We start from the raw sequence: 24,799 nt of genomic DNA, 5'->3' as shown, positions 1-24,799 counted from the left end.
ATATTTCCTCTAATGTGGGAGGAAGTCATCTTTTAAAATCATTTGCTTTGATGTAAACCAACATTTACTATACACACATTATACTCTTTCTTCTTTCTTGTTGAGTAGAAAACACAAAGCTAAGAGAGTTGCTGTAGTTCTTTTAGTTCCATTGAACAAACAGTTAACAGAGGGACTATAATTCTTTTGGCAGCCATCCAGAAATTGCACAATGCAGCTAAAAGGCAATTCTTGTAGATACTTCTGTTAAATGTCTCTTGACTAACAGAACCATCTACAGAATGAGCATCTAATTATCCAGAGAGCATTCAGAAAACTCGCTTGTCTTAATTATGGGTAAATGGAAAGCCTGTTTGAAATACAGAACTGATGTAGACTTGTTTAATTTCAATATGCAATAACAAAAATGTGATATTGTACATGATGATATAGAAACTATTTATCAAATTTAATATTTTTGCCCACAATGAAGATGGCAACAGATAGCCATATAAAATTAAGACTGACCCTAGGAGTTTAAAAATATATTAGTATTGCTAAAATATTATTTAAAGCCAGCAAACTGTAGAGAGAAATCAAACCCTTTTAATCACCTCTAAAAATATTTGAGAATACATGTTTTCAATATCTCCTCCTACCATTTGTCTGATCTTCAGATAGATAAAAAAGAACCATGTAGGACTTTCCTTTGCCAGCCTTGTGACGTGAGTAAATGGTCATATTTCCTTCTATAAAATTATAAAAATCTAGATACTAGAAAACTTTTTTTTTTCATTTCTAAAAGTAAATGACACATTTCAATATAATAGATAATGCTCACATGGAAACCCTTAACATGCAAACATTTTTATCCTTTTAAAATTTAACATGGAAGTGTAAAATATGCCACATTTTGGTATACATAGAAAGGAAAACAAAAAAACCTGAGCTTGGAATAAAAGTCATAAAAAGTCTTTAATTTATGCCAAATAGATTGTACAGTATATCTTAATAATTAAATTTATATTTTCCTTTAATATATATGGATATATTTTCTGTTTAAGTCCTTTTTATTCCATGCAGTCAATAGTCACCATTATGATAGCAGTGTGTATAGCATGATCTGTGCTAATGTGGAAAATAACCACTCATATGCCTTTGAAAAGAGAGAGAAGTGTGACTGGCCTGTGATTTAGGGACAGGTTTTGCCCCAAAGATATGGGGGCTCTGAGAGAAAGACTACTTGCCACCTGTCCACATTCCTGCCTGGACAGAGTATACACACTGATTTCCACTTTGCTTTTTTATCATTTAATAATATACTTTGGAAATTTTGCCATGTTGATAAAGTTAAAAATTATTGCTTTTAAGGGCTGTTTGGTAGTTGATGCTGCACATGTACCATTTAGGTAGTAATTCCCCATTGATTGATATTTAGGTTAGTTTCAGGTTTTCAATAACAAACACAACCATATTTAATGTTATAGAGTATTACTTTGGTGTATTTTTCTTTTACTTTGGATAAGTTTAGTGAATTCCTTTGGATAGGTTTAGTTAATGCCTCAAATGGGGCACTATCATTTAGGGGCTTGATTTCCAGAGATGTGGAATTTCTGGAATCATTTTCTGGTTTCTTTGTGTCCAACAATTCAGTTCTCATCTTATCTCTTTCCTCTAACATTTTGCTATAAGCTGCAAGGAGAAACCAGGCTGCATTTTCCATGTTTAGTTTGGAAATTTCCTTGGCTAAATGTCCAAGCCATGATTTTCAATTTCTTTCTTCCATAAACATCAGGAGTTAATCTTGCTAAGTCTCTGCAACTTTAAAACATGAATGGCCTTTCCTCCAATTTCCAATTATGATTTCATCATTTCTTTCTAAGGTCTCATCAAAAGTCTCTTTAGTGTCTATATTCCTACTAACAGTTTCTTCAAAACAATCTTGGCCTTTTCCATTAACCATCTCACAGCTTCTCCAAAATATACCCTTTATCCATTTATAAAACTGTTCCAGCATTTTTGGTAATTCTGTCAGACTGTATCCCACTCTTGGTACCAAATTCGGTATTAGTCTGCCAAAGAGGTGTTGATGCAAAGTATCAGAAATTGGCTACAATGCCCTGAATAATCCAACTCAAGGTTGCTCCCTCACCAAAGTAAGCTGCCACATGTTGAAGCAACATGACTGCTGGTATCTGCCTCATCTCTCCTTATGGAGATTCTTCTTCCTCCTGAGCCTCTGTGGACCCAGGTTCTTTTCAATTTCGCCTGTAAGTTGGCTTGTCTGTCAGGGCTTCCGATATATCCAGCTTCTGGCATAGGGCTTATTTCTTTCTTGGCCTTCTCAGCTGCTCAGCTGTTTTGTTCTCTTCCACTACAAACTATCAGGTGAATGGAATCTCTCTTCCTGGGGCTTTAGCTGACTGAGCCTTCTGCTGTCAGATGGCAGGACTGAAATGATCAAGTTCTCTCCTCTTCTGTGTCTTCTTCTGTGTGTCTTCTTGAGTGAGCATCCATTTATATAGGCCAAAGGGGGTGGGGACTCAACCCCAGCTACACCGTATTGATGTAGGCCCAATCAGAAGCCCTAAATTGATTTTTATCAAGTAAACTTAATCAGAGTCCCCTCTCCAAATCTAATACAATCAAAGGGCAGAGGAACAGACCAGTTTACAAACATAATCTTTCTCTTTTTGTGATTCATAAATAATCTCAAACTGCCACAAGTGGTGAATGTTTTTCACATTTATTTGTCATCATTACTTCTCTATGGAATATCTTATTGGTGTCCTTGGCCTTTCTTTCTTTTGCTTTAGACATATTTGTCCTAGATAGATAGATTTGTAAGTATTCTTTATATATTGTGAAAGTAGCTCTTTGTCTTTTACATAACATGAGCTAGTTGTTCCAGATGTTTTGGTCTTTTAATTTGTTATGGTGTGTTTTAGCTTGCTAAAATCTGCTGGGAGCAATATATCAGAAATGGGGTGGCTTTTACAATAGGAATTTATTAAGTTAAAAGTTCTGAGGTTGTGAAAAAGTCCAAATCAAATCATGATCAGAGATTCTGTCTCACTGAAGGTTGACTGCTGGCTATCCTGGACTCATGTCAAGTGGCAAGACACAGTGGTGGTTCTGCCCATCTGGGTCTCTGGACTCCTGCAGGTTTAGTTTCTCCCCAAACTCAGCTGTGGGTGATTAGGCATATGGCTTACCTCTCCCTTATTCTCCAAGCATCTCTCTCAGCCTCTCAAGGACCTCTTTCCATACCTCTCTGCTTTGCTGACTCCAGCCTCCAGCCTCCAGCCTCCAGGACCACTCTCTCAGAGTCTCAAGGTTTCTCTGTCTCTGCTGCTTTTTTCTATGTGTCTCTGTGTTAGTCCTCTATTTATAAAGGAGTCCAGCAAAAGGACCAAGACCCACCCTGGCTCATGTGTCACTGAAGCAATCCAATCAAGGAGCACCCCCCACGTGAATCCAATCCACTCAAAGGACCCCCACAGCCACAGGGATGGATTAGCACCAAGAACATGATCTTTTCTGGGATCCACAAAAAGTTTCAAACTGTCCCATGGTGTCTTGTTCCCATAAAAATTTTAGACTTTTATGTGGTTTAATCTATTTATTTTTAGGGGAGGGGTTTGAGTGAAAAGTATTTTTTTCATATATTTTGGCTTTATTTTACACATGTAAATGTTTAATCCAACTGGGGTGAGAAAGGGATTTAACTTTATTTTCCTTCCAAATAATTAGTAGGTTGATCTAAAGACAATTACTGATTTGGGCACTCTACATCGACAACTAAGTTATATCTTCCATCTCATCTTCAATGTTCTCTATAACTTGGACTCACCTGTCTAACACATCTTAGTTCATAGTCTTCCTATACACATATCCTCTGTTCCAGTTCTACAAGTTTTACCCCTTCCCTGCTTTGCTTATCCTTATCTTCGTTACTTTCCTTCAGTTGTTCTACCTCCAAACTCTCTTATAATATTTCCCTACCTCTTTGCATACCCAACTTATATACCCCTCACTACTCCAGTCCATATTGTTTCCCCTTCCCAAAATTCTTAAAGCATGCATGTCCTAATGTACAAAATGTTGGGACTCAGACTTTTATTGTTTACTAATTTTTCTTTCATTCGATTTTTTTAAATGTCAAATTGTAATATTGTTGAGGTCAGGATTAGATCATATATTGTTGTTTTTTGTATTATCTCTGACAGAAACTGACACTGTGTTAATTATACATCCTACAGTCTCACATAATTATAGACATAGGTAATAACTTTCTTTAGGAATCTTTACTATCAATTTTAGATGGTGATTTTCCCTTGTAGAATAATTTTTATTTGAATATGTATAATTTTCAAAGTATCAGAAAAGACAAAGCAATATTTAAGATGCTTTTGCTCGTGAGTTTTTTTTACTAGACCCCTATAAAATTATTTTTCCTATTTAGGGACTTGTGTATGTGGTGAATGTTCTTGCCACGATGTTGACCCAACTGGGGACTGGGGAGATATTCATGGGGACACCTGTGAGTGTGATGAAAGAGACTGCAGAGCTGTCTATGACAGATATTCTGATGACTTCTGTTCAGGTATGTGCTCTCCTTATTTCTATTGTTAAATTAAAATATTCCAGTCTCTTATTTGCAAGATTCATGCCGATTCTCACAAAAACTGTAGAAATAACTGTATCTGTGTTCTCAAGCATTAAATATTTGCTGGAGTCCTACTGGTAACTTAGAAAACCTTCAGAGAACTCACACGTTTGGCAAAGACTACATATGAAAGTGCACCTACTCCCTAAAACAAGTTGAATCCCTCACTGAGGTTATCTGTTGCTCAACTCTGAGAAAGCAAAACTAGCAGAATTGATGGCAGTGTTCAGGGTAGCTACCAGTGTGACATTTATATTAATATATTTACATTTTTTATTTTATGCATTGATTCTTTGATGGAATTTATTCTAAAACCATCCTAAAATGTAGTCTAGAATTGAATATCAATTAGTGGATTTTTAAAATTCTTCCATAAATATTTATGGCACAGATACTATTTACTAGGGTCTGGCCTTCAACTGGCTACCAGGTCCCGCAGTGAAGGAGACAAACATGATCCTTGACATTTTAGAGTTCATAATTTAAAAGCAAGGGGGAAAATGCATCCTACCAGAATGTCTAATGATTGAAAGGATAAAACCAGCAGTCAGATTTATCTGAAAGAGTGTCATTTAGTATAGATGGAATTCAGTCCAGTTGTATTTGACAGTACTGAAGGCAGAATCATATGCTCTTTAAGCTTGACTACTTGATTGACTGGCAAATGTGGATAGATAAGAAACTCTGCTGGTCCCCTGAAAGTTTGACAGCAAAGGGAGATAAAAGAGTTACCTTGTTATTAAGACTGCAGCTTCAGAGGCTCCTTTGGCCTGACACAGGTCGCCTGCTGCCAAAACTTCACTTTGCAGAAGGGCTTCCCTCATCTGGTTATCCCCTGTGCTTGGGAGGATTTCCTAAAGATTTTGTGAACACTCTCGTCTTAAAGAAATTCTCTTTTCAGATTTTTCTATTGTTCATTTTATATCTGAGTGCTTTTTATTATCATCATTAACACAGTGATAACAAAATAGCTAACACCTATTGAGTTCTACATGTCAACAATGTGCTAGACGCTTTCCAGATTATTGCATTCAACCTTTGCAAAAACTATGATGTAGGGAATATATTTATGCTCATTTTACAATTAGGAATACAGAGGCTCAGGGAAGGTACATAATTTGCCCAAGGTCCCACAGCTAAATGATAGAATCAAAATGGTCATGAGGCCTCTGAATCTGAAGTTATCTAAGGGCTCTTATTTTACTGAATAAATGACTGTTTAAAATGCATTTTAGTACCACAAACGTATTGAGAGCAACTATGCCAGACACTCTGTGTGAGTTTGTGAGACACCAGGGTATAAAAACGTTAAAAAAAAAAAAAAAGCTGATAAGATTGGTAAATATAATTGGGTTTATAATATTGTAACATTATAATCCATGCTCTGATGGCTCTCTCTCTCACCATACACACACACTTACAAACCCCATGTGGGCTGCTCTATCTCACTGTGAAGGAGTGGGGGCATGGGAATGTCAATTCAGTTGGCACTTCATCTTCATTAGCTTCCAATTCCTGTTGCATGTTATTTAGGCTTAGACTTAATGCTGTAACTTGAATTTGGGCAGGTGAAGGTCATTCTGGAGGCCTCCCTGAATTACGTGATTTTCCCCTGCATCTCTTGCCCCCATCCTTCCCTCTCTGGCTTATTTTACCTTCCTCACATTTCCCATTCTCGTTATTCTACAAGGTTGCAGAGAAACTTCCATGATTAGAAAGTTATGGTTGGGAGACTGGTGAGATGTATCATGGGAGGAGTTAGGGAGAGGGTGCTTAATTCTCTTATATGTGTTCTACATGCTCTGTGTGTTTTGGCGGGGGGCGGGCCTGGAGATGGGATAATACAGTGTGGTTTGGGCAGAAAGTCACCAGCATAACTGTGATTTCACTATTTGTTGGTTGAAATGAATCTACTGTGCCCAGTCCTCAATAGCCTGCTCCCAGACTTAGAATGGGGAATTTAGGAAAGAATAACCTCACATTAATAGCGACCCAACTGTGTTAGATCCTTACCAAGTTCTTTTTCACACTTCATTCAGTTTTTTCCATGCAAACTCAGAGAAGGAGGCATTATTATCTACACTTTAACAGAATAGGAAACAAGTTCAGAGAAATTAAATAACGTGACAAATTTCACACTGGCATTAAGTGTCTTCTAAAAACACATGTCATGTAATTTAATCTCTAGGTGATGCAAAAAGAATTATACAGTTTTACCTTAATAGGCAAGGAAGAGCTCTCCCTGGGTTGCTCAAATTTCTTATAAAACATACTTTTGTAAGCTTCCCTGGACATCATAATCTGGGAAAGGCATCCATCTCTGGATTATTTCTGCATTCTCACTAAATCTGGAAAATTCTATATATTATGTTTACTGAGTGATGAATATTCACGATTTCCCTAATTGTCAGTCTCTGTTGCACCATAGGAAGGGTGCCATATATTTGATATTGCATCTGCTAATACTTTTGCCTTATGAGATAGAAGTAACCCAACTACATCAATATTCTTTAGTGATTTGTACAAGGCTGTAGTGTCATAAGACTCAAATGAAATCGTTTTATTTTTAGGTTCCATTCTTGCCACGGTGAGAGTATTGTGCTTATTTAAGTCCAAGGGAAATCTCTGGATGAATTTAGTTTGAGTTGTCTCTTTTAAATGACCTTCTCAATTTATTCATTCATTCCATTCCATTAATTTAGCCATTCAATATGCATTCAAATGTAAAATTTTTACCTGCTACATTATGGGTATAGTGAGTACACATATTTTAAAACATGATTCCTGCCCCAAAATAAATCAGTTTTGCCTCTTTTATTCCTAATGTGTTACTCATCTATATGGTATGTGTGTTGTATGCGTGTGTGTATGTGTGCATGGTGCACTCAACCATATACAAACATGACTCATACGCATACTCACAGACACACAAATGCACATACACATCTCAAAGAAGATACTATTGATGAAATTAGAGTGCAATTAAACTGATAAGAGCATGACCAGCCATCTGAAGTATATTGATTGCTCTCAGTTTGTTATTTCAGTTCTATAAGCTGATCCACAGAATTTACTTCTTGATTTTGAAATAATCTTATTTTCCAGAGCATTGCTTACCACTCTGGTCTGTTTCCTCAAATTCTATAATTTGAAAAAATATGCTTCAGTATAACCTTAACCTCTTTCAGTTTGTCCTGCCTACCAAAAATGATGAAAATATATATTTAGTCCACACTTGGAGTTGCATTAGTTTGGCAAATTGAATCACTTGATACAGCCATATTGTGTGGGGTGGTTTGTCATTGTGGATTACCAAAGCATCAAGGAAAAAAACTAAAAGAAACTACTACTTTTACTCAGCTTGTGTTGTCTTGAAAGGAAAATCAATATATAAATGTACTTATTTTTAAGTAAAATGTACTAGTTAGATGCAATTAATCCCCCAAAGCTCTTCCCTATTAAGCTTTCTTTTGATCTTTGTGTTAAGTTATGAGCAGCTACTTGTAAACATCCAGTTTGAAATCTTAGACATTCTTGATCACTTTAAAAGGAAGAAATATCCTCTGTACAGGAAGAGTATTCATCTGGAATGGGTGCAGTTATGCTTATCCTGGATTGATGATATTTCTAGAGTTTAGAAAGCTTAACTCAAAGAGGACAATGATTTAAAAAGAAAAAGTAAGTTCTGGTGTCAACACCCTCTCCAAATCTGGCCTGCGAGCCTTTATCACTGCCACCCCTGCTAGGCTGCTGTGCTTCTGGATGTCTGGTCTCGCTGTAAACCTCCCTTCCCTGTTGTACAGGGGGGCTGCAAACGTATTTACAGGCCAGTAGATCGTGTCAACACTAAATACTGAGAATTGAAAAGCTTTCTTTCAATTTTATGAGTGTAATTCCATTTTTTAAAAATGCATGCTCCTAGGTCTCTTGAGAACATTTCTCTTTTTGGATTATTCTCTGGTTGATTTCAGGGATAAACAATAATATACTGCATCTCTGTTCTGTTGATAGTCTGCTTACACTGCCTATTTTAAACTCCTTCAGGTTTAAAATAGACATAGATTTGACAAACCAACACTGAAGCTTTATATTTAAGGTCAACATGATAAAATTTACTTCATCTCTTACTGTAATTGTAAATAGAAAAGTAAATTGAGATGAGATCCAGAAAGGTGAAATAATGACACATATACTTCATCTCTTGCTCTAATTGTAAATATAAGTAAATTGAGATGAGATCCAGAAAGGTGAAATAATGACATATATAAATCATGGACACAAGTCTATAAATTATTGTTTTATGCTCTTTTCACTATTAGTTTATAAGAGATGTTGATTTAATATATTATGGTAATCTAAAGAGTGTCTAGACTGATCTTATCATTTCTTTGAATGTCAAAAGCAAGAGTTTTCATTTTTTGATTCTATCCCTTCAAAATGATTCCTTCTCTCCCTCTTTGCATAAATTTTATATTAGTCTTGAGAAACTAGTGACTCCAGAAAAGAAATTGCAATTATTGTATGGTTTCCTGTCATCTTTTAAAGGTTCAAAAACTGCTTCAGAATCAGGATAGTTCCTTAAAGTTTTTTGAATGAGGCTGTCATTCAGGATTTTATTTTTAAAAGGTACAGTTTCATTTAAGATGCCCACATGTGACAATGTTCTTGAAAGATGTAGGATATAAGTTTTCGTTGTGAGCAAACAAAAGTTATGTTTGTGTTTTGAGTTCTGTCAGTTAATCCTGAAAGAACTTTTAAGTGAGGCAATACCATTGTCAATAGTATTGTTCTTTGGTTTAAAATAGACTTACACAAAACCTTTCCTCTGTTAGGTTTACATTTGCATCTTCTATGAAAATCATTGCGATATTTGATTTGGGTATTCAATGAAATCTTCAAGAAAACATCCTCTATGCCTCTATTTTATCATTTAAAACTGCGTATTCACCGATAGTAATTTTATTTTTATGCCACTCATATTTTAACAGCCCCTCTTCCCTTGGCTTGAACTTTTTCAGTTGATTTTGACTCCTAATGGTGTAGAATAAAAGACACATAAATGGTAATTTGAGAATTTGAAACAGGTCAAATTCTCCCTCTTTGATACTTTCCTATTTAGGGGGAAAGGCTTTGATCCCACAGCTGGTCACAGCAATCCAACTATCTCATAAATCCATACCAACTAGTAAGCAGTTGACTACAGGTGTGTCATAGAGAGGATCCGGGGGTACATAGCTCAGGTAGAAAGCCAGGAAGTTAGAAATCATCGCAGACAAAACACAGGCATGGAGACATTATTTATGTTCTTCCCAACTTTGCTCAGCATCGGCAATGCCTGGGGGTCCAGGATGAATTTATAAGAGTAATGTCTGAGACTCTTCATGATGTTGCATTAAGTGCAGAGGAAATTGTTCTGCAAGAACTTATAGATTGTGTTTTTCCCCTAGCTTTTGTAAAAAAGCAAAGGGGTAGAAAAATAAAACTGCAATAATAACATAATGTTAGGGAAAAGAAGCTTAGGTAATTAAAAACCGACTGGGGGAAAATAGAATGATCAAGCAGAAAATGAATGGGAGCACAGAGTAAAAGACTTCATAAGAGTTGTTCTAGTTCTGGAGCATCTGCACTTTTTTCTAAATTTATTAAGGTCTTCACAATTCATCTGACTTCCTTTGATTTTAATTAGATCAGAGTCTAAACCTAAAAATTCTTTAATAACTTCTGGCTTCATGGATTTGTTTTATCCTACCATGAGCGCTTTCAAAAATGTCAAGGAGAATAAACCTGAGAGAGACGATTATGGCTGTGATTAAACAGGTATTTCAGCCACACAACTTGAGAGCATTCTCCGGTCAGTTACTGGCTTCCCTCAAGACCTGCCCTAGGCCCTCTGACTTCTGCTCCACCCCATGTCCCCAGGCACACGCCGCTGCAGTGAACTCAGGGGGACCATAACCACAGGTGGCATTTGCCTGGATGGTTAGGAATTTCCTGGCATGACTGCTGGAAGTTTTGCTCTAACTTGTATAGTTTCCTCATGGCAGATCATATGTTCCTGAAATAAAACCCCTGTCCCCGAGGATTTCATATCCCCTGGTTCCTATAAAACAACAGAACTGACTGTACTTCAAAAGTTCAGTGTTTATATTTTTGAAACTATTGATGTATGCACTGGCAATATGGCTGTATTTGAAATTTTCACCTTAAATCAGATGAGGGTAGGGAAAAGGAGCAGGAATTTCTTAAGCTGGGAAAATGGCAAAATGTCACCAAGCTGAATAACTTCTCAGTTTTAATTGCTAATATGTACAAATTCTTGACGTTAAAATTCTGGCATTTGAAAGTCTAAATGATTATATACCTGTTCTTTAACAATCACAGTTTTCTTTCCCTTTAAATGAAGAGCACTAAGGCACTGGTAGTTTTGTTGTAGCTTTTCCAGGACTTTCTAGGTATAGGATCATATCATCTGCGAATAGCTGAAGTTTTCTTCCATCCTTTGCAATTTGGATGCCTTTTCTTTTTCTTGTCCTGGCCCCTTTTTTGCAATACCTTACCACTACTCATCACATTTCTTCCACACCTGATGTCCATATGTAAAGAAATTTTCTTTCGTTCATATATATATAATTTTAAGGAATCAGCTCACATGAATGTGGGGCTGACAAGTATGAAGTCTGTAGGGCAGACCTGGAAAGTCCCACAGGATTTCTGGAGGCAGGTTTTTTTTTCTTTTTTTAAGGAACCTCAAGTTTTTGCTCTTAAGGTTTTGCTCTACTTGGACGAGGCCTGCCCACATTATCAATAGCTATCTTCTTTATTTAAAATGAATTTAAAGTAAATTTTACTCACCTCTATGAAATACCTTCCCAGCAAAATCTTAATAAGAGTAACCATTGCGTAGCATAATTAAAATTTTTATCTTATCTGTACCTGACTTCTCTTTACCCCTCATTATCAATTAAAATAAGTTATTTAAGAACTCAAGGAAAATGTAGCTTTGCCTTGATATTTCATATTGTGTTTATCGAGATCCTGACTTATTTGTGACATTCATTGTTAGAATAAAACTAATTCTTCTTCACTATTAATATATCTGTATTTTTCTACTCTCATTGTGAAGGTCATGGACAGTGTAACTGTGGAAGATGCGACTGCAGAGTGGGCTGGTATGGGAGAAAGTGTGAGCACCCACAGTCCTGCCTGCTGTCAGCAGAGGAGAGCGTCAGGAAGTGTCAAGGAAGCTCTACTCTGCCTTGCTCTGGAAGGGGTAAGTGAGGTCTCATGTCTCCTGATCTTGTGATTCAGCTCATTTCACATATATTTCATTTAAAAGATGGCTTAGAGCTGTGAAAGAGCGACTGTGTGCCTTTTCAGAAATAATACATTTACTTTTCATGAGTATATGGAGAAATGTAATTTCTCTTGCTCGCATTCTGATTCTGCCTCTCCGTCTAACTTTCAGATCTTTCCCAATGCATTCAGTTCAATGCTGCTTTTTTTTCCCCATTAAAAAAAACAACAACAGTTTGGATAGTTCCTTAAAGTTTTTTGAATGAGGCTGTCAAATTGTCCACTGACATTTCAGTAACATTGATTTGAGGAGATTGTTGGCTTTTGATAAAGTACTGTGTAAATAGATAGTGTGGATATGCTTTTGTTGTTTTAGAAGGCATGTAGCCTCAGATATGTTCTTGGTAACAGATTGGTGCAGATAGGAGGGGAAAGAAGAACTCTTCTAGTGAGAAAATGGTTCTATGTTTTTTTTTTATCAAAATAAGAAATATAATTTCACCTCTCAGATAAATAGAACAAAGTTAATGTGAAATATGTTTTTAGGAGAACTTATAATTTAAGTTATCATTAAAGAGGTAAATTTAAGTTTTCCACTAGAGATGAAAAGGAGAAAGACTTCTTTTACCTGAATGTTAAATCAAAAATCTAACTTCATATTGTGGTTTTATTTTATAACAATTTACTATTCTTTTTTAAATTGAAATATGGTTCACATATCTTGATTTTGCTACTTTAAAGTGTACAATTCAGTGATTTTTAGAATATTCACAGAATTGTGCAACCATCAACACTACTTACTGATTTTGAAATGTTTGCATCATCACAAAAAGAAACCCTGCATTCCTTAGCACTCACTTCCTGTTTTCTCTCCCAATGCCACTGACAACCACTGATCTATTTTCTGTCTCTATTAATTTGCATATTCTGGACATTTCATATAAATGGAATCACACAATATGTGGTATTTTTTTCTGGCTTCTTTCACGTAGCATGTTTTCAAGGTTTATCCATATTGTAGAATAAATCAGTACTTCCTTCCTTTTTATGGCAGAATATATTCCATTGTATAGATACATAGCACATTCGTTTATCAGTTCCTCAATTGATGGACATTTGGTTTTTCCTACTTTTTGCCTGTTAAAACAATGCTGCTGTGAACATTCATGTACAAGTTTTTGTGTGGGTATATCTTTTCATTTCTTATGGGTATGTTCCTGGGAGTAGAATTCCTGGGTCAAATGGAAACAGTTTACTTTTTGAGGAACTGCAAAACTGTTTTTAAAGTGGCTACAACATTTGACCTCCCAATCAGCAATGTACATACAAGGGTTCCAATTTGTACACATCCTTACCATCATTTGTCACTGCTTGTCTTTTTTGATTATAGTTCTTTTTATGTTGAAAACTCCAAGTTTGCAAGCACAGGTATTTTCCCATGTTCAACTATTTTTCTCTAGTAATTCTAAACAGAAGGGTAAGATATGAGTAGAGGAATGTTTGACTTCTAAAGCTTTTTTTCTGTCTTGCCCAATCTCTTACCTCAAACAGAAAACACTGTTCTACCTGTGTTAATAAAATATTGCTATTATAGTGATTGAGTAAACTGCATGTGCTTTTAAAGCAGCAAAGATTAAAAACTAGCATCTCTCAGACTACTGTATATACCCACCAGTATATATAGTATATATAGTAAAATATAAATTATTTTATAGCCATAATTTTACATTTATGAAAGGCTTTGTATATTTTTTCCAGCCATTTAATAAAAATGGACTTAGGATAGCTAATCTAATCCATTCTAAATTGAAAATCTTGGGAAGGGAAGGGAATTACTTTATCTCAAGATGGGTATGGGGAAAAGCAGGAAGAGATGAGAGGTGGAGGCGTCTTTGGGACATGGAGCTGCCCTGGATGGTGCTTCAGAGGTAATCACCGGACATTGTAAATCCTCACAGGGCCCACTGGATGAAATGGAGGAGAGTATGGGCCATGATGTGAACCATTGTCTATGAGGTGCAGAGGTGCCCAAAGATGTACTTACCAAATCCAATGGATGTGTCATGATGATGGGAACGAGTGTTGTTGGGGGGGGAGAGGGGGGTTGGGGGAGAGGGGGGTTGGGGGGGTGGGGTTGAATGGGACCTCACATATATATTTTTAATGTAATATTATTACAAAGTCCATTAAAAAAAAAAGATACAATCTTTTGTTCTTGAGAATCTCTTTCCAGTTATTTTTGCTTTAGTAGAGTTTGGGTACAGTGATTTTTGTTATTATCTTAACAAAATGGTAAAGTGAAGGAAGAATGATGTTAAGAAACTCACATTCTGTAAAATTATTAAAATCTCAGATGGTGAGGTCACTAGTAGAAATAAATAGAATAATAACTGATAGGAATATTGGGTATATACTAGATATTTAAAACCAAAAATATAGAACAAAATTTATACTTCTTTTACAAATACCTTTATTTTGGGGGATTAAAAATAACATATTATATCATGGTGGAAAAATCAGAAAAGTATATAAATTGTATCCCAAACATAGAAAACCACTTTAGTTATATGTACTTACCAATGATTTTCAGTTTGTCTGTAAATTTTTTAACATGTAAAATTAGTACAAGAACATTATTGTGGACTTCATACATCAGCGTTTAATAAACTCTGACTAGATTGTCTCTTCTTCAAATACTTATTTATTTCCCTCCATTCTAAATGTAGCTAAATGCATTTAGCTACTATTTTAAGCAATTAAGTATGTTTAAAGTTTATTTTACTAAAAAGGGGTTGAATCCATGTATAGCACTTTGTGACTTCCCAGTTTTTATAATTCTTTAATCCTCTTGAAGTACTTTATAAATAATAAGCTTTCCCAGCTTCCTGGCAGAGAAATGGAGGTATTGAGGAGTGAAGTGATTTTCTAAGGAACCATAATAAACTATAACAAATCTGAAAAAGAAAACCAAGGATTTAAGGCAGCCAGGCCCATGCTCGGACCAGTGATCAGGTAGCCTCCTGTCTCATAATGCTACACCTGCAAACTCATTGGCACTAGAAGTTTTTGAAGCAAATGACCAGTATGAAAAATTTTAAAGGATTAGTTTTGCTGTTGATGAATGAAAACTGCAGCTGTGGTTACATAAGTGAGGAAAGCAATTACAAGGCCCATCAATTCTCAAGCCTGAGAGCCTCATCAACTCACCAGCTGGGATGAAGTAACAAAAACTCTCCAGGTAAAATATATGTAGGTAGTCAGGAGCTAGGTAAAGGCTTTTTTTTACCCCACCAAAAATTAAATTAGATTACTTGCTTCTGCTGGTGATGACTAAGTATGATCAGTATGTCCTGAAGGTAGGGAATAACTTACAAGATCTCTTAGATTCTCTCTTAATCTTATGCTTCCTTGATTTATATTCCTTATTCCCTAATAATATCTCTTCATTTAACTGGATGCATTCTATATATAGCCAATATAGATACAAAGTTATTCATAATTTCTGCTCCGGGGAAAAAATATATACCTTTCTATTCTCTCATATCAATGTTCTGCTCAAAAATTTATAATGGTTTATGAGAGATTACACAATAATTTTAAACTCTTTTTGAATTAAAATATATGTTATTATTATAGTAGCAAAATATACTGAGTTTCCCCTCCTGCACATGGAACAACTGCAATTCATCAAAATTGGATGTGCCTTTGTTTCTGGCTTTGGCCAATTATATGTGAGCAAAATGATATGAGTCATTTTGAACAGAAGCATTAAGAGGCAGTGAGAGATTTGCCATTCTCTTTCCTTCTGACATGGGATTTGAGATGGAAGCTGTTCCCTGGATCTCTGAATAAAGGTGATTAGCAGAAACTTCTGCTGATCCCTCAAGGGCCTGGAACATGAGTGCGAAATTAACCTTTGTTGCTTTAAGCAACAGAGATTTTGAGGTTGTTTCCTACTGCAGCAGAAATCCTGGCTGAAGTACGCTACCATGTACAAAATTTAGGGAATCCAAGTAGGCCAAAGGATAAAAACAAAACCAAATTCACTCTTAAACCCAAAGGGAGTAGCATATAAACATAAAAAGGTTATATAACTATATATGTATCTTATCTGAATCATTATCTACTGCAAAATAAATATATACATTTATATTTACAAGTGAAGAATTCATGCTAGTCTATCATTTATGAACACTAAATTCAACAGGTAAAATGCTAAGAACACCATAATTTTCAAACATACAGTTAGGTAAAAAGAAGTATAATTATTCTTCTTTTATGGAAAAAGAAATTGGAAATTTGAACAGTTTGCTGTTTAGAGTGAATAACAGAGGTTCAACATTTAATACACACTTTTAATATAGGCCCTTGACTTCAGAGTGGTCTTTTTAGATAATTTACTGGTTCTTTTATTAATAGCATGCCAATCTGCTGAACAATATATAACGAATATATTACCTTGCTTTTCTACAAAATTATTGAAATGGCTTCTTGGTATTCCATTGTGTGGTTGTAGCAAAACAATTGAGCCATTCCTCTTTTATTAGACATATATATTGTCTCTTATCGTAAAGTTCTAAATGTCATAATTAATACCCCCATAACAGAATTCTTGCACAAATCCTTAGTATTTGATTCTTGGATATGGAGTGCCATGATCTAAATGTAGATAATATGTGAAAGTTTTTAAATAAGAAATTGTCCAAACAATTTCCATTTTCCAAAAAAATCATACCAATAAACTTCCTATCAGGGGCATTAGAAGGAGTTCCATTTAATAGTGGCAATTGAAATAATTAGCCCTTCTTGATACTTTTTTCATTAGTGTCATAAACTTTTACCATATCTCAAACTCCTTCCATTGACTTCTGTAATCATTAAAAGTAATGATTTATCTTCAGGCGTTATTATTCAGAGGTTTGTGTTTACAGTATTTACCTCCTTTGATAGTCATCTGCCTTTGAGTCTAGGTCATCTTTGTGTTTGGCACCATAAATCCCCTGTGTTTTTGTTGTCTTCTTCTGTGCCCTTGGTTTTCTTTCATCAGACTTGTCTATGTGGTATGCATATATTTAAGTTTCTTAAACACATATAACCATACATACCCACAGGGGAAGGTATGATGTGAAGGAAGAATGATAAATTGAGACTCTTTAATATTGCAATTTCTAGAAAATAGAAATCATGTCCTCATTTTTATCAGTGAGGCTGCTTTTATTAATGATTTAAGCAAGTTGTTTTAATTCCCTTACTTAGGAGTATACATTCAAAGAATAATGGCATGCCAAATTCCCACCATCTGGAGATTTTTTTTCACTGTGCCATAATTTATATATCTTATTGTAAAACATCTTTAAATTTTTAAAATTTATTTATCAGAGTATTTTCCCATGAAGATTGTTAATTTTTTTACCTATGTGTTTTGTACTTTATGTACATCGTTTGACCACTAAATCATTACTTTTCTTATTCATGTTTACCTTTATTTTCTTTTTCCTCCCCTCCACCCCTCCCACACCCTGCTGTTTTTGTTGTTCGTGATCTTCTGTATCTATATCAGCTCATTGCACAGGCACTCGGCTCACTGCGCAGGTACTTGGCTCTCCACGCGGGCACTCAGCTCACCACATGGGTGCTCAACTTGCCATGTGGGCATTTGGCTCACCGCGTGGGCATGGCTCACTGTGTGGGCACTCAGCTCACCACGTGGGCACTGTCTCGCTGTGCAGGCACGCTTTCTCTTCTTTTTCACCAGGAGGCCTCAGGGATCGAACCCGGATCCTCCCATATAGTAGGCGGAGGCCTTATCACTTGAGCCACATCTGCTTTCCCTTATTCATGTTTATAGAGATGTTATTTATTTGAAATAGAGAGGAAAATTAAAAAATTGGAAAGTCCTCAAAACATTTTAAATCAAGCACCTCACTGCATATTGTGACTTTGATTGTACCTTTAAAATCTGCTGTGGCCTAATTAAATTCTTATTTTAAGTTAATTGCAGTGGGAGATGCAATGAGTTTTCAACTGGTAAGGGGACCTCAGTGTGTTTTTTCAGTAGTACTTTGAGAAAGCAAGCAGGATTCAGATCTACTTTAATACTGTATGTTTTAAATTGATTGATTCACTGCATCTGGCAGTACTTGAGGACCCTGGAATAGTCATGCACTAAATTATGACATTCTAGACATGGGATTTATGGACCACACCAAAGAAAAAGGAAAGACCTTGCAATAGCAACGTCTTTCTTTTTCCTTTTCCAGAAGGAATGGTTCTGCTTTAAGTGAGGTACCAAATGGGGGAAATAAAGATTAGTTGGTAAATAATGCCAGATGTAAAATTCTGAACTTTGTCCTACTATAGAGATTAAATGACAAGAAATTGGCTTGTGGAATCTCTGAAAGGAATGCATGGATCTTTGAGCACATTTTGAACTCATGATGTTCACTAATACGGCTTTACTACGTTCTTCATTATCATGGAATGATAGGAAGTAGCAAGCTGTTCTCTAGGTAAATAGGAGCCCATTTACTATTTACTTTCTTTGTAATCAGAAAAATTGATTTGAATGTCTTTAACTGTATATGCATCCTACATATCACAAAAGTCCAGGAATATGAATGTCACTTATCATGACTTAACTAAAGATAGTACTGAGACAAAAGGAGTGAAATCTTGTGTTATAAAAAGGGAACTATATCTGATGCTTCCATCATCCTTTCTCTGTGTCATGTAGGGGTACTTGGACTGGAGCTCTGTGTTTGGGACATTTTCTGTCCTCATTGAGATGGACAAATGTTCTAAGTGCCCAAACTGATGATTCTGATGGCCCTGATTAAATCCAGCATTGAATCTCTTAGTTTATGATGAAGCAGTATTCACTAAACTAAGGCATAATTAGCATACATTAATGAGAATTGCTAGGAATAATTGAAAAGAATCATATTAAATAAAAGAGAAGGTCTAATACAAGGTAATTATTCAGGGACTTCTTTTCCAGTAGGGAAATAATTATCTATGCTCCTTATTTCCCCTCCTTTATTTCATCTTGCCTTCTTTCTTGCTATTTTATTTTATTTTTTAAAGATTTATTTATTTCTCTCTCCTTCCCCCCCAAGTTGTCTGCTCTCTGTGTCCATTTGCTGTGTGTTCTTCTGTGACCGCTTCTATCTGTATCAGTGGCACCTGGAATCTGTGTTTCTTTTTGTTGCGTCATCTTGTTGTGTCAGCTCTCCGTGTGTGCGGCACCATTCTTGGGTAGGCTGCACTTTCTTTCACACTGGGCGGCTCTCCTTCTGGAGCGCACTCCTGGTGCATGGGGCTCCCCTATGCAGGGGACACCCCTGAGTGGCACAGCAGTCCTTGAGCGCATCAGCACTGCGCATGGGCCAGCTCCACACTGGTCAGGGAGACCTGGGGTTTGAACCGTGGACCTCCCATGTGGTAGGCAGATGCCCTATCCATTGGGCCAAGTCCGCTTACCTTTATTTTTATATTAAGCAGAAGAATAGAGAGGAAAACAGGAATTCAGAAGTAGAATTTAATAATTTGTATCTTTTTTTTAAAAAGACAGTAGAAAGTAATTCAGGGGAAAAAATAACCAAGTAAAGTATTTTTTAAATTTGCCTGAGGTTTTTCTAATCCACAATGCAGAAGAGTATATCACTACCAAATAAGACAAAGTGAGTATTTTTAACAAGTTGTAGCCAATGATATTGTTTAAATATTTTACCTATGGCAACAGAAGACTTTTGTATCAAAGATAGCAATCAATCCAAATAAACATTTTAATTCCATTTTGCATAATTTTCATGTGGCTAATTGAAAATCAGTGAATTCTTTGGCTAAGAAAGCTTCCTAGTAAAGCCTGCAACAAATATTGTCAAAATCTATTTGAAACAAAAATAGGAATTTGGACATGAATTCAATTCCGGTTTTCTTTAAACAAGCTTAAAATAAAATGTATGACAACCAAAACAATTGTGTTACTAAAATTATTTCTATCAAGAGAGTGCACACACAGTGTAAGATGAAATGTGGGTCTCTAGCAACTGTTTATTTGATTTTATTAAATAAAAAACAGGCAAACCAGATACTTTTGGTGGGAAACAACCTGCTCTGGGAGTCAGCCATAGTCTGCATGGAATCTGCAGACTTTTTTTTTAATAGTAAGTCAATAAGACAGAGTGATGAGTTTTGTCTAGGCTTTAGTATTATATTTATCAGAAAGCCAAGATCTCCCTCTTATATACACAAGATGTTATTACAAATTGAGGTGGCTGGTCGTTGTGCTTTACTGACATAATGCATATATTCAATATAAAATCACACTGTATGCAGTGTTATTCATGAGTGATGTTGTTTATCAAATTTAATCAATCTAATATTTATTGATTACCCTGCTATATATCTCTATGCTAAACAAGGAGTCAGGAAACTAAGGCTAGTGGATCCACATTCTTTTTGGTAAATGGAGTCTCATTGAACACAGCCACACTCTTTCAGGTACAAATTGTCTATGGCTGCTTTCTTGCTATAAAAAGTCAGAAAAGTTTGCTGACCTCCATGTTTAAGGATTTGTAATATGTGTGAAAAATATGGTAGGAGAAGAGACTGAATCTTGAGTGTGGGAGGCTTCATGAGGTGAGAGAAACTAAAATCGAATATTCAGGGATGAGTAGCATCAGACAAATGATGATTTAGGAAAAGGGCATTCCAAGTAGAGGGAGCAGCATGGAAAGAAACATTGAATTAAAAAGTTTGGTCAACTTGTGCAGGGAACAGGAAGAAAATTCACTCTTGATGAACAGAGAATGCACAAGTGATGGGGGGTGACTTCGGGCAAATGTTATCCTCCATCCCTTCATTTCATCCCTCCCATGTTTTGTTAAGTCTGAGATGGAAGAAGCAACTTCTTGTCAAACTTTCTCATGATTGTCTTCTGAAGTTAACTGTCAGTAAGAAGAACACACTTTGTATATAAGGGTGGTTATTACACTAAACAAATATCATAGATATGTCAGGTTAATTCTGCTTGATGCTCCCTTCATAGCATCATTGCTGAGATTACATTTAATATAATTCAAGTTGTATCCATGAACAAGACAGACACTAGCACCCTCTCATGTGCCTTTATTCCCTCTTCCTGTACCTCAAGTCATGTTTATTTATATACTGACAGACCAAGAAAAAAACACAAATCCAGATTATCGCTTTCATTAAGGCATTTGTACCTGTACTGGGTATGCCCGTACCTACATATTTTCAACGACAAAGGGACACCATGCAATATAGTGGGGTTAATGATGTCAAAGCGAGCAGGCCCTAGGGCTCTGCCTCTAGTAGGTGTGGGACCTACTAGCAGGTCATGGGTTTAACTGGTAGCAAAACCTTTCCCACTGAGAAAGGATTTAGTTCTTTAGTTCTTTAAGTCTGCTTTCCCAACCCCTCACTCCTCTTTGCAATATGAGAACTTGACTGCATGCCCACTCATTTGCACCCTTGGGTTTTGTATCTGCTCTCCTGCCTCTCATTTCTGACTCACTTTCATTCCAGACTTTGTTTGGTTTTGCAAAGCTGCCTGGAAAGAGAGCTGACTTTTACCCCATGAGCATCATGTGACTAACCCAGCCATTCTTTTAGTCTCTGCTTTCTACCAAGTTTTTGTTTGGGGTAAGGAGTAATATATACTTCAATTATGGCATCCTTGCACTTTTAGTATAACAGTTAAGATGGATGAGATTTTGGTTCCCAATAAATATTTATTTCTCATGTGATGCTTTTTATTTGGGCAAAGGAGGAAAAGCAGGATTCTTTGGCTTCTTATTTAAACTTTTAAATAACTTTGGCCTCTTTGCCCCTCAAATATTCATGCCATGTGGATGCTTGCAAATAATATCGAATTATTTGGCATAGTAGAGTTGTGAGTTCTTTAGCTTTGTATGGTCTCAAGGATGAATCAGCAAATATTTTGAGGTCATGTATAAAGTCCTTGAAAAGACATTAACTCTTCTGCAGGAGTTTCTTTCTCTGCTTTTCTTCCTAAGGCCTTGCATTGTACAATACTTAAATGAAGTTGTTTAAAAGGAGTGTAAAACAATGAAGGAATATAGTATATGGTGCTTGGAAAGGTCCCTTACATGCCTTTATTTGAATAATTTGCTGGAATCCTCTGTATATTTAATGTTACTGTTGAATTATAATTGGAATGGTGAGACAGAAACATAGAACTTATACTTTTTTGAATATGGTTTATTTATTGTAATTATAAAAGAAGCAGTAGCAAAGTCCAAGTGCTGGAATTCATGCTTGATTCAAAAGGACTCTTTTGTAGGAATCTACTATATAAAAAGATAAATTCAGAAGGATTGCAGCCTTCAGGTGGATACTTATTATTGAATATTATACTGGATGTACTAGGGCTGGTTCATGCTGCCATTGTTTTACCATAAGCCTTCCTCCCATCCCTCACTTGTATTATCCTTGAAAAAGTTTATACAGGCATCAGTTTCCTGTTTGGTCGCAGGGGCTCACGCATGCTGCCAATACTGTGCTTCTCCTTCAGCATCTCCAGCCTTATCCTGTCAGGCAATTTCCAACTATATGGGCATGTGCCTCTGAGGGGGCAAGAATCAAAGAGGTGGCCCCGTGGCCATGTGACACTCTCATGGGGCAGATGTCAGAATACCTTAGCTCAGATTCTCACATCACTTACTGCTTGTGTGGTCCTGAAAATGTTGGTATTTTTTGTTGGTTTGTTTTTTTTAAATTTTAGCCTCCCAGTTTTGTTCTCAGAGCATACAATAACTATTGTGCTTCTTTTAAAATGTTATTGTGAGGCTCCATTAAGATAAAAATTATGAAATTGGTTTGTTAACTTTAACCTTGTAAGGGAATACAAGGGTTAAGCATAGAAAATGACCTCAAGGTTGTAGATTTCAATAGAGAAAGTAAGATCAGTCTCTGTTCACTCACTTATCCATTCATCCATTCAACATACATTTATTTGGATCCTACTATGTGCCTGCAATCCTTTTAAGTGCTGAGGATGGAATAATAATAAAAAGGTAACCAATGGCAGAGCTTTCATAGAGGTCATGTTCTAGGGAGGTAGTGGATGGAGAAGTTAAATCACAGAACAATTTAACTTAGTTATAAGAGCTGTGAGAAGGAAATCAAGGTCATATGAATAGAGTGATTCAGGTGGCGTTTGGGGACTGCTCCAGTTAAGGTGGTCAGAGAACCTCTCTGAGGAAGTCATATTTAGCCACATCTGAATATTGAAAAGGGGTCAAATAAGAACTGAGAAATGGTACCTGGAGGAAACAGAAAAATGGTTCATACACAATTTCATATGCAAGAGATGAAGGTTTCCAGGAAAAGGTCAAAGTCAGATGGCCTTTCTCTTTAATTAATTCATAGAGGTTATGGGCCTTATAGTGCGTTGAAGAAATATTTTAAAAATGCAGATGCCTCGTTCCTACCTGATATAAATTGCCTGTGGTACGGCCTGGGTGTTAGGGATTTTAAAGGCTTCTTGGATGATTTCTCTGCAGTGAGATTAGGAATCATTGCTTTGCAGGGTTGTATAATAGGGATAGTCCTTCAGGTGAAGGGTAGACACTTTTTGTTTTTGTCCTTCACCTCAGAGCGAAAACAGCTTTAGGAAGAACTTAAAACATGGATGGAAATTACTTTCATGGTGGGGTATGTTCATACTGCTCTCTTAAATAGGTGGGAAAGCAATGAAATAAAATGGACAGAGAGAGAGAGAGAAGCAGAAGATAAAAAGTCTCAGGCACATTCTAACACTGACAACAAGCAAAAAAATGATTCTTGCTTCTATATGGAAGACAGTTGGACTGAAATAGATTGCAGTAAGAGGTCAACATAGGGGTTGTCTAAGAAATGTATTTTGTGTTTTGACAATGAGTATGTTTTGGATTGAAGAATAAAATGGAGAATTCCATTCCTTTTCTGGAATAACCATGGTAGTATTTAAAAATAAAACAGTTTAGTTCTGTTACAATAAAGCACTAATTAACTACTTTCAGTGTCTTTTCTTCTATTCACATTATCTTATGTTTTGAGGAGGAGCTTTCCACAAGACTAGTTTTTCCTTGTTAACAAAACTAAGATTTTGTGGATACCACTCAGGAAGTCCAGTTTGAGCACATATCCCTTAATTTCCCCTTATTTAATAAAATAACTGACCAACTGAATGAACTGATTTGTATTAGCTCCCTGGAACCTTTTAGCTGGTTAGGCTTTCCATTTGATTGGCTATTTAGATAACTACTTGTAAGGCTCAAAATCCTAGTTTTAGTTGGGCTTTTGTTGACTCTGTAAGATGGGACAATATTGAGAAGCCTGCACATGTCCAGGGATCATTTAGCCAGTTTGAAGCTAGCAGTAAAATAATCGCACATTATCTAGAAAACACCGTAGAAAATGTTATGCTTTTGTCTTCAGATGCCCTCCCAGAAACGCTCTCCATGCTTCCATCTCCCTTTAAAGAGCCTCTGTCTCTGAAGTGCTCACCCCTTTATGCTGCAGCTCAAGGGACTGCTGGTAATCCATAGATGAGGTCCCCCCTTTTCCCAGTATTAGTGTCCTAAGGCTACTTACCACAAACTCGGTGGCTCAAAACAACGGGAATTTATTCTCACAGTTCTAGAGACCACAAGTCCAAAATAAGTGTGTCAGCAGGGCCCAGCTAAGCCCGACAGTACTAGTGGAGGATCCTTCCCGCCGTCAGCTTTTGGTAGTTCCTGTCATTCCTAGGCTTGTTCAGCGTAACTCCAGTCTCTTCCATCCTCACCTGACCTTCTTCCCTGTGTCTTTTTGTATCCTAAGGTCCCT

General features: G+C 36.3%; 1 protein-coding gene across 2 annotated transcripts in view; it reads left to right on the top strand.

Annotated features, from left to right (window-relative positions):
• The window catches only part of ITGBL1 (integrin subunit beta like 1), a 321,497-nt gene that overhangs the window by 179,742 nt on the left and 116,956 nt on the right, over positions 1–24,799 (top strand). For both annotated transcript variants that reach the window (XM_004458398.5, XM_071208213.1), the window contains 2 exons: positions 4,445–4,585; positions 11,772–11,918. In XM_004458398.5, coding sequence (XP_004458455.1) covers positions 4,445–4,585; positions 11,772–11,918 — 288 coding nt within the window. The remainder of the gene's footprint in view (positions 1–4,444; positions 4,586–11,771; positions 11,919–24,799) is intronic.

The sequence above is a fragment of the Dasypus novemcinctus genome, chromosome 15 (genome assembly GCF_030445035.2).
Source record: "Dasypus novemcinctus isolate mDasNov1 chromosome 15, mDasNov1.1.hap2, whole genome shotgun sequence".
NCBI lineage: Eukaryota > Metazoa > Chordata > Mammalia > Cingulata > Dasypodidae > Dasypus > Dasypus novemcinctus.
This window is presented reverse-complemented; position numbering and strand designations above follow the sequence as displayed.